The sequence below is a fragment of the Propithecus coquereli genome, unplaced genomic scaffold (assembly GCF_000956105.1).
Source record: "Propithecus coquereli isolate 6110/MARCELLA unplaced genomic scaffold, Pcoq_1.0 Scaffold59, whole genome shotgun sequence".
In the NCBI taxonomy this organism is placed as follows: Eukaryota; Metazoa; Chordata; class Mammalia; order Primates; family Indriidae; genus Propithecus; species Propithecus coquereli.
The window spans coordinates 7,082,328-7,093,333 of NW_012151840.1; the positions used below are offsets into that span (position 1 = coordinate 7,082,328).

The 11,006-nt window shown below is 45.3% G+C and overlaps 1 protein-coding gene across 5 annotated transcripts in view; it reads right to left on the bottom strand.

Moving 5' to 3' along the window:
- LOC105821961 (28S ribosomal protein S21, mitochondrial) overlaps positions 1-10,179 on the bottom strand; it is a 23,271-nt gene extending 13,092 nt beyond the window's left edge. The window contains exons 1-6 of one of the 5 annotated variants that reach the window (XM_012658838.1): positions 10,093-10,179; positions 9,115-9,286; positions 8,868-8,943; positions 8,564-8,642; positions 8,314-8,425; positions 6,534-7,197 (exon numbers count right to left, since the gene is read on the bottom strand). In XM_012658838.1, coding sequence (XP_012514292.1) covers positions 6,670-7,197; positions 8,314-8,425; positions 8,564-8,642; positions 8,868-8,943; positions 9,115-9,216 — 897 coding nt within the window. In that variant the 5' untranslated portion in view covers positions 9,217-9,286; positions 10,093-10,179 and the 3' untranslated portion in view covers positions 6,534-6,669. Of the gene's footprint in view, positions 1-1,497; positions 1,613-2,047; positions 2,054-6,533; positions 7,198-8,313; positions 8,426-8,563; positions 8,643-8,867; positions 8,944-9,114; positions 9,541-9,890; positions 9,993-10,092 lie in introns of those variants that run through there. The other 4 variants (XM_012658837.1, XM_012658840.1, XM_012658841.1 and 1 more) reach the window with 4 other exon arrangements.
- Positions 10,180-11,006: the final 827 nt, after the last annotated feature.

Consider the following 11,006-nt stretch of genomic DNA (forward strand, 5'->3'; position numbering starts at 1 on the left):
CCTTTTATTTTTTATTTTTATTTTTTTTTTGAGACAGAGTCTCACTCTGTTGCCTAGGCTAGAGTGCCGTGGTATCAGCCTAGCTCACAGCAACCTCAAACTCCTGGGCTCAAGCGATCCTCCTGCCTCAGCCTCCCGAGTAGTTGGGACTACAGGCATGCACCACCGTGCCCGGCTAATTTTTTCTATTTTTAGTTGTTTAGCTAATTTCTTTCTATTTATAGTAGAGATGGGGTCACACTCTTGCTCAGGCTGGTCTCGAACTCCTGAGCTCAAGCAATCCTCCCGCCTCGGCCTCCTAGAGTGCTAGGATTACAGGCGTGAGCCACCATGCCTGACCAACTAGATTCTTTTAAAAGACATATAAGCCATCCTGAGCCTGCCATGGCTTCTCATTTATATAGCTTCTAACAGCATCTTTGCCCTCATTAATTATGCTCTTTTGCCATCTGGCCCTCCATACCTAGAACTCTCTGCTTTGCTAACAACTAGGTTCCCTTTCATTTGTCCTCTGAGTCTTCAAGAACCCCACCATATTTAAGCCCAATCAGATAAGTATTCTTAATTAGAAAATGACTGTGATAGGTCTATTTCCAGAAAAACTAGTAAGTAATCTATTAATATAGAGCAAAGAACACTGCTCTAAAAAGATGTGTTTTATGCTCCTCTCCACCATTCGAAAACTTAAGGCAGAGGGCCAGCTCATATAATTTCTTTCCCATAATTTTTGGTTAAGAGAGGGGGGTCTCGCTACATTGTCCAGGCTAGAGGTGCGACAATAGCACATTTGCACTACAGCATCCAACTCCTGGGCTCAAGCGATCCTCCCCAGCTTCTAGGGTAGCTGGGACAAAGGTGTGTACCACTGTGCCTGCCATATAATTTTTTTTTTAAGAGACTGGTTCTTGCTCTGTCACCCAGGCTGGAGTGCAGTGGCATCATCATAGCTCACTGAAACCTTGATCTTCTGGGCTCAAGGAATCCTCCTGCCTCAGCCTCCCCAGTAGCTGGGGACTACAGGTACGCGCACCGCCACACCTGGCTCATTTTCTATTTTTTGTAGACATGGGGTCTTGCTCTTGCTCAGGCTGGTCTCAAATTCCCAGCCTCAAGCAATCCTCCTCCCTCAGGACCCTAATCTGAATTCATCTCTTCCATTAGCCTTGTCCCACATCAATCACTCCCTCAGCTTTCTATTTACCATGTACTATGTTCCTGCTTCCTAGCAACTTCACATCGTGATTTTTCCTTTGGGCTCTTTTTAAAGTCTTGTATAGAGTTCATCACCAAAGGGATGATTACTTGTTGAATAAACTTCATACAGTTAGGTCTTGGGAAGAATCTCATATTTAAGATAAACTGAGAGGCTGAAAAGTTTCAAAAGACTGTGAACACCTGGGCTGGCATTGGTTGGAGAACGATCTATGACAAAAGGGACAGAATAACCACCTTCTCACAGAGTTGATCTAGGCATGATTCTGGTCCCTTAAAAGTTACCTGTTTAGGGTCCTGTATGCACCTTCCACGTTCCCTTCCTGTACCATCACAGTCCTAGCAATGAACTTGAGATGATTTGCCATGACCTGGGATTTAAGTCTCCACTCTGCAGGACCTAAAAGATGACGGAGAAAGGACATAAAACACACTTTACCAAGAGGCTTATTTGGGATCTGGAAGTGCAGTGCTCAGTGACACAGGAGACGGGGCACGTGGAAGTTTCATATCCTAGAAAGTACACGCAAATTGTTATCAAGATTCCCCCGTTCTCTTTCCTAATACGAACACTAGCATAGAGGAAAGAGATGGTAGCAGCGCGTGATCACGAAATCTTGCGTTGCAGTGCACCGAAGGACAGGAGTAGCAAGGACGCGCCGCACAGGGCCCCGACTATCGCACACAAACCCAAAAGGGTTTGGGCTGGGAGTTGGGAAAGGAGTCTCTGTCGGTCTTTAGAAAAGGAGGTAACAGCGCGCAAACTTGCCCTCCCGCCATGACCACCCAGCTTTTCCCCAACCCGCACAAAATCCTCAACCCGCGCGCTCAGTACCCAGCGAACTCACAGCCTTCTCGCAACCGGAAGCGGAAACTACGGAATCCCTGCGGCGTGTAATTGAAGCCGGGACTAATGGGAGAGAACAGTGCGTGGAAACCATGGCAACGGTCTTTCTGGCCGCCTCCCCTAAATCCCTCCACCGGCCTCTACACCTGACAAAGCAAAATATTCCTTGACTTAAATTCCTCCGAAACAGGTTCCTCGCCTTCTCATGGAATCGTAGTCCTGCAGCCCCTGGGAAGGTCAGCCCAATTTCACACCTCTCAATGCTAAACCCCTAAGAGATACTCAAGCCATGTCTCTTTCTAGATGGAGAACGTGAGAAATAGGGGAAGCTTCTTGTTTTCTCTGCGGAAAGGACAGACTCTTTGAGATCTGCTCTCTGGACAAAAACAGCTTCACACCCATAATCTGCTTAAAAACTAAGGAAAGAAACAAAATGAACAGAGACTTTCCTACATCATCTTTCCAGCCATTTTACGAAATAAAGGAAAATCCCTGAATAAAAATATGGAAGGCCAGCAGCGGTGGCTCACGCCTGTAATCCTAACACTTTAGGAGGCCCAGACGGGAGGGTCGCTCGAGGCCAGGAATTTGTGATCAGCCTGAGAAACAGAGCGAGATCCCGTCTCTACCAAAAACAGAAAAATAAGCCGGGCGTGGTGGTGAGCACCTGTAGTCCCAGCTACTCCTCAGGCTAAGGCGGGAGGATCGCTTGAGCCCAGGAGTTTGAGGCTGCAGTGAGCTGCGGTGGCTTCACCATAGCTCACAGAATGAAACCCTATCTTAAAAAAAAAATGATATGGGAAACAGCTGCAGGATTTAAAATCAACAACTCTTTTATGTGCGCTTCTATGCCATTTGCCTCCTAGTTAGACCTGATGGAAATATTTCCTTTTTAATTTCTTCTTCCCTGCGGAGACAACCGTCCTTTTATTTGTATGCTTGCTTCTACATATCCATGTATGGTTATTCACTTAAGTACAGGTTTAATGGCTATGGAAAAATGTACCTCCCCTATAGCTTGTGTGCTCGTGTGCATACACACACCCCCTCATCAGTTATGCTAATAGGAACTCACATAAAAACTTAAGCCCACTTCAGAGCAAGCCAGGTCCAAAGTACCAAAAGAGAACTAGACTGGGACATCATTGTGCTTATCAACAAATTTTTATTGAATGCCTACTCTGTGCAAGGTACTGTTGATACCATTCCAGTGCCTCTTGGACCATTAGAAGACATTATGTAGACATAACAGATAAATAGTAAAACAAGGTAGCATACAATAAATGCAAAATAAATTATATAGGCTACAGCGTAATATGGTGGAAAGGCACTGGATTAGAAGTCAGAAGGTCTGGATCCTACCTGAATTCTGATGCTCATCAGACATATGACCTTGAACAAATCACATAAAACCAGGGGTCTGCAAATTACTGCCTGCAGGTCAGATCCAGCTCCACCTGTTTTTGTAAAACTATTGGAACACAGCCATGCTGATTTGTTTATGTATTAGGTATGGCTGCTTTGGGCCACAATGACAGAGTTGGGTAGTTGCAATAGACATGTATAGCCATTAGCCTACAAAGCCTACAATACTTACTATCTGGCCCTTGTCAAATTTAAATTCCATCTATTTCCTCATCTCTAAAATGGGACAAATATCTGCCCTGTCAGTCTCACAGAATCTGTCTTGGGAATAAAATGGGGTAAAATATAAAGATACTTTGAAAGAAAGGAAGGGGAAAAGCAGTATTTTTGAGAGCCTACAGTATACCAAATCCTGTACTAGGTGTTTTATATACGTGATCCCATTTGATGGAGTAAAGGGCCAAACACAGCCTATATATCACGCTGAACAGAAAGAATGACAGAGATGAACTTAAGTCAGTCATTGAAAGAGGGTAGGATTTAGATAACAGAAGCAGGAAAGGCTGGGCAAGATGAACAGCATGAACAAGAGCTTAGAGGCAAAAAGATGTACAGTGTTTGGGGGTGAATAAAAAAACTGCAACAGAAGGATAATGCAGGCGAGCAGAGCGAGAAACAGAGAACTTGATTGAAGATTTTGGATTTCCTTCTCAAAGCACTGGGGAGCCACTGAAGGATTTGAATAGGGAATGACATGCAAAGCACTGTTCTGGGAAAATTAATCTGGTTGTTAGTGAGAAGGGATTAAAGGTAAGAGAGATCATTGCTATAAGTCTAGATCAGCATGGTGGCAATGGAATGGATAGGAAGAAATGAATTTTTTTTTTTTTTTGAGACAGAGTCTCACTCTCTTGCCCTGGCTAGAGTGAGTGCCGTGGCATCAGCCTAGCTCACAGCAACCTCACACTCCTGGGCTCAAGCAATCCTTCTGCCTCAGCCTCCAGAGTAGCTGGGACTACAGGCATGCGCCACCATGCCCAGCTAATTTTTTCTATATATATATTTTTAGTTGTCCAGATAATTTCTTTCTATTTTTAGTAGAGACAGGGTATCGCTCTTGCTCAGGCTGGTCTTGAACTCCTGACCTTGAGCGATCCACCTGCCTCGGCCTCCCAGAGTGCTAGGATTACAGGCGTGAGCCACTGTGCCCAGCCCGGAAGAAATGAATTTTAAGTGACATTCCAAATAAAAAATAAAAAGGAACTGATGACCAAATGGCACCAAGTTTTAAGCCTAATTATCTGTAAAAATGGTAGCACCATAAGTAGCACTAACAGAAGAGGAGAATGTAAAAAGGAAATTTGATTGGTGATCACTGGAAAACATACCAAACTGGAAACCAAGAGTTCTGTACCATACATTGTGTTGTCTTGGACAAGTCACCTAAGTTTCCTTATCTATAAAATGAGGAGGTTGAGTTGAATTAGATATACAAAATGTACATCTTGGCTCTAAAATGATGAAATTTTTGATAATTTTTAAGTGTCAGCAACATATAAATAAAAGTGTCCAGCAGAAATGTAAACATTCAGTATGCCATCTCAGGGGAAAGGCTGGGATTGAAGATGAAGCTTTAGCAGTCTTCTAAGTTGAAGCAATAATTAAAGCCATGAAAGAAGAGGAAAGCTTTACTTGAAAGAATGTAGTCAGAGAAAAGGGCCAAGGCCTGAGCCTAGGGAAACACCCACACTCGGGAAGGTGAAAGCAGAACCATTGAGAGATCCAGGAGTTGCTGCCAGATAGGTAAGAGGAGAATTAGGATAGTGTGCTATCCTAACTGAAACAGGAGTTTCAATAGGCAGCATCAAGAGTATCAAAGGATACAAAAAGCATTATGTACATAGCCTTTGTAAAATGTTTAGTTGTTGATTAGGTGGGAATTACATTATAATACTGATTCAGTGGGTGCATTAGTGACTTCAGAAGGTGCAACAAAGTGAAAGCAGTGGAAGCTAGGCTGTAAGGGGTTGAGAATTGAGTGATAAGAAGGAATCAGAAAGATTAGACTACTCTGTCAAGACTTATGGAGAAAAGAAGAGAAAGAGGACAATCAGGCTCCAAAGATGTTTTTAAGGAGGGGGGATCTGATAATACTTGTGGAAGAAATAAGTTATTATGGGGAATAAATTCAACAAGAGGAGATATGTGATACAGCAAAGTTCTAGAGGTAGAAGGTAATCAAAAGCAAGAATGGAGAGGTTTGCCTTAGAAAGGTCATATTCTCTGAAATAAAGGGAGGCAATTATTCACTGAGAACAGAAGACTCGAGAAATGGGGAAAAGATGTGTAAGTTGCTATGAGAAACATGTTAAGGAGCCAATAAGCAATGACTAAGATGACAGAATAGCCTGATACTCTATACAGAGGCTTAGGATGAGAGAGGAAATGGTTTTGGTGGAAAGTGGGACAAATCAGCAAGAGAGTAACACAGAGAGAACGGTAGAGATAGATTCATGAACTTCATTTTTGCCTCCTTACAATACTGAGTAGCCTTCCTTAGTCTAGCATACATCTAGCAGCTGCAGCTTTTTGAGTAAGAATGAGGCCCAGTGTCTGAAGGGTCCTCCCACTCTGAAAATCCTGAGAGAGCCCCTCCCTCTTCAAAACTGGCAACCACAATGGCTGTTTTGGCCTTTGTGCCCCTCCTCTGGCAGCAGAAGGTTACATATGCATTTACTCACTGGCATCAACAGCTCCCATCAGACAAAGAGTCATCCCAGAGCAGAAGAACCTGCTAGTCTGGGCCAGCTGGAAGATTACATGTGCGAGACACACAAAGGGAAAGGTACTCGTCTCTAAGTCTGAACAAAAATAAATAAATAAATAAACAAACCCAACTCTGAACCCTGTAACTTGTCCCCAAAGGTGTTCCCTGGGAAAGCAGAAGCAGAGAGTCCCTTTTCCTCTCTCTTATATTGTCCCACCCAGACTCTAACTTGGTGGAGCACATGTTCACAAACATTCCCATCCCTTTTCTTTTCTGCAGCTCAGAGGATAAAGACCGGTATTTGAGGCAGAAAGTTTTCAACTTCCTCCAGTCAGCAAACTGTTTAGGTAAAAAAATTCTTTAATTAGAAAGGATTTATCTTCCCTCAACACGGGTGCACACATTAAAAGTAAAAATACATATATACATAAATATTCACACAAATTAGAAACCACAGAGGACAGTTGCATGCCCTGGGTTAGAGGTTGAGAAGATGGGCATCAGAAGCACCTGGAGGATGGCTTCTCATCTGCTGTTCTAGTTGTCCTATGGTCATCTCTCTGGCCATGGTGGGTAGACTGGGAGGGGAGAGGGTACAGCTCCAGTCTGATGGCATGGTTACTGGCAAACTGTAGCAACGAGGGCCCTCTCTAGATAGTTTCTTAGTATCACTAGAGATGACAGGAGATGCTGTAGTAGGTGGAACCGGAGTGGTTGGGGTAGAGTGGGTGACAGGCTGCACTCCATGTTGGACGAAAAGGATGACGCCAATGCTGGTTCCAGTGCCTAAAGGACCATGGCTAAAAGAGATGGTACCTGGGGAACTGAGAGGGGGGTTGCAAATAGGAGTGGTGTGGATCCAGGTAAGGTTCATAGCTGGCCATTCTGTGAGGTGCCAAGGCTGCTCTGGTTTCAACAGTACATGTCCTAGCTGTGTCTGGCTCATCTTTTCCACAGGCGATATAGGAGAGGAAGCAACTGAATCACTATGGTGGCTTGGAAAATGCTAGAGAGGGGAGAAATGAGAAAAAAAATGTGGAGAAAGCTTTCACATTAGCTCTACCAGATTACTTAAACCTTTACTTTCCTTAGGAACTCAGTTTGCAATGCAAACATACCTTGTTTTATGCAACCGATACGTTCTTGCCAGGCCATAATTAAGTAAAATTTTTAGCAATGAAATTGTACTTTCATTTATTCAACAAACAGTTGAGGACCTACTATGTACCACAGACTACATTAGATACTGGATATCCGAAGATGAACAAATAAACAGCACCATATATTCTCATTATTTATAAAATAATTATTTTTAGAATTTCTTTAAAGAAAAGGCTATTTTTATTGGAATTATCATTTCCCAATTTCTGCATTTCAAATTCTAATTTTCTATGTTGAGTTCTTTAAGAAGTATAAATTAATATGCAGGCAAGATTCTGCTGCTTATTTTTTAATCAATTATTTTCATAGCAATAATAACCACAGTTGATTGAAAACAAGGACTGGCAATTATCCACAGGAGACTCTCCCCTCCCCATCATTTGAATGTCCTCTTAATACCTTATTATTTGAAAGCACATAAAATAGGTCACTTCTACACCAGGTCTAAGAATCTATTGAATACTCCCCCATGGGTGCCCCATGGGTGCCCTCTCCCCTACTCCCAGTGGGGTACCTCTTATGACCAGTCCTTGAAACCTCGTGTAGACTCAAAGGCTTCCAGAGAGTTTGGTACTAGGATACTCGGACAGGAGTGAAAAGAGGGAGACAGGAAGGGTTTAGGGGGATCAGGAAAGAAAGGATTTGCAGAGAGAAGCTGAGGCATCTCCCTACACGAATCATTTAGCCAAGTAAAATGCCTTCCGTATCTACGAAGAAAGCAGATAAGCTAAAACATGAGGGATAGGATTAAACTTCATAGAGTTCTTCCCAGTGATCCAAACAAAACAGAACAAAAACATCTAGAAATCAAGACAATGCAGGAAGTTTAGGCATTCCCTTCCCTGAATAGAAACTTGGGGAAAGGACCCAGAAGAAAATGGAATGGGGAGTCCATTTCTGCATGTACATTTCATTTCCTTGATTGTTTTCCCACCTCTTCCCCAGGTTTTTAAGTTCTTACCTTGGTGAGCTGATGCCTGCTACCACCCAATGATGTCTTCTGGGCAGCTATATGAGGAAACCAAGTCTTTAACATCCCTTCTACCTGTAGCAGGGTTCCTAGGTAACGTTCCCTGTGAAAAAGACATTTTTTTTTAAAAAGCCATTAGGTATGAAAAAAGAAACAAAACAAAGTATGAAAAAGAAATAATACATAAAAAGGAGAGATCTTCTTTTTATTACGTCCTGAGGAAAGAGCTAGGGGGACTTACCCCATCTGTGGCTTCTGCAAAACACCTACAATACGCTGGATCCTGTCCATTGCCACACTCTGCTGGAAACTGCTCAATCCTGGAGTCAGGGAAAGACAAAGATCAAGGATTTAGCTTCAAGCATGTAGTCAGGTAAAGGAAGGACAGAAGGGGCTTAAAACTGATTCACCTAAGAAATTAGGTCATGCAAAAAAGGAATAATCTAGGCCCTACTCAAAAACTTAAGAGAAATACACATTCAACAGAAAGGAAGAGAAAGAGAAACAAACTTAGCCCAAACAAACACAACTAATCAGAAAATTACCTCTCTCAAAACGACCCATCTTCAGCCCATTCAGTAGGTCTGTGAGAGGGGGTATATATCCTTGGAGTTCTTTACACTGAAGGAAAACAGGACAAAGGCTATAAGAAGACCAAGAATTGCCCACACTAATGGTGATTCTTCCTCCATCTCCAAATCTGGGAGGCACTACTATCCTTATTGATTCCTTATTAACCAGCTGGGTGCTAAGCCACTCCAGAAGTGTCTCCTTTCTCCTGCTGTCTCTTACCTTCTGAGCAAATAGCAGGTCTCCCTCTGTAGTACAACCCTGGATGTTTAGACTGGTCTCCAATTCACCATTTCTTGATCTTTTGACCCCAGATCCTGCCATAGGAGAAGCCAAGCCCCGCCGTTCCGGGTGAGATGCTGTATGATGGTGACTGGAAACCTTGGATCGGTGCCTGCAGCGGATAGGACCCGGACTGGGCCGTGAACCTCCCCTCTGCCCAACAGTGTCTGGCCTGGGCCCGTGGGCCCCCTTGTCCTCCCTCTCACTATCAGAGGGGAAGCCAAAGTCACTGTTCACTGGGGAGGTGGAAAAAGAGGAAGAGAGAGAGTAGGAGGAATAGGAAGAAACGCTAGATGGAGAATCCATAGGTCCAGAAGCAGGGGCTGGAGAGCAGCTCCTGGAGTACCCAAAGATTGGAACCTGCAACTGAAGAGCAAAGCGAAGTAGTTTGAAACCAAAGTCTAAGGATTAGGAAATGGACTGGGAGACTGGGGTGTACTGCACAGGTATTACCTCTTCTCCTCCTCCCCAATATTACCTGTCTCAGAGACAAAAGAAAAACTCATCTCCCCCACCCCCGCCCATTAGGAAACTGGGACTGCTTCTCTGGCCTCCGTTCTTTTCTTCCCTCAGTTCAGAGTAAATACCTGACTTGAATGACACCTTTCCCCTCGGCCCGTTGTTCGCCTGGGCTGCTTCCCAACCTGATCCCGCAGCAAGCCTCTCCACCTGAGGCCACGCCATGAGCAAGCAGTAAATCTGGGCACCCAACCCACCTAGTGACCCCACCGCAACCACCCCCACAGAAACAGGCCTCCTGCCCTTTCCCAATCTTTTAAGATCAGGATCCCTGCGCCGATCCCGCTCAGGTCGTGCCTGACACATGATGCAATCCCTCCCAATACCAAGATCTGGGTTCAGTCCCCAGATCCACTCCCTTTGGGTCCAGACCTCCCTAGCAGTTCGCTTTGTCCTTACCTGTGCCGGTCGGTTCAGCGTAGACTCTGCCTCCAGCTCTGTCTCAGTCTCTCCGGGTCTCGGCTACCCACCTCCGCTTCTTTCTCAGTCGGTCCCGCCCCTTCCCCCTCCCAGACACGTGCGGCTCGGCACGTGCCCTGCGTACACAGATCTCGCGCCCTCATTGGTTGTCTAGCCGGTAACGTATGACTCTCGTTACTGAAATCCACAGCCTATTTGCTACAGTACAAAGGGGCTCAGCCAATAGAGAGGCCTCCAGCTGATGATTGGCTGGAAGGGAAGCCTTCCGTGCTCCGCCCCTACATGCGGCTCCTGGAGAGGACCCGGTGATGAGAAAAGGAGGAGGATGGAAAAAGAGTGGAAAAGAAGGGAGGGGAGGAAAAAGGGCGGAGTCCAAGGCCTTAACTAGAATGATGATGCGCCAGACACGCGCGGCTTGAGTGTTGAGATTCGTTGTGCGACTGGAGGTGCACGCCTTGGGTCGTGGGACCCACCCCCCTCGACCCCCCCACCCCCGCTTCCTCCTTTGGAGCCAACCCTTCCTCCCCCTCTTAGAGCGCGTCTGCTCACGAGCGCAGCACATGGAAACCATCAGCGACTTGTGTCTGCAACGTGTATTAAAGAATGCATGTGTGATACTGTGTATTCTCTCCTTTTCTCGGCAGCCCAGCCCTCGTGACTCCCCGGTCTCTGTTTCACCCTCCTCTTCTCTCTCCCCTCCAAGTTGGGTGCCTCCTGCCCTGCTGGGTGAGGAGGGTGGGGAGCTCGGCCGAGAACACCGCGTCCTCTCTCAGGCTCCCGCTGGGGCGGCTCCTCCAGCCCTTTCCTTACATAACCTACCACGCACGTTACCAGCTCAGATGCCACCCCGCCACGGCTCTAGAGGTCAAAGCTGAACTCAGTTGTTCTTGACT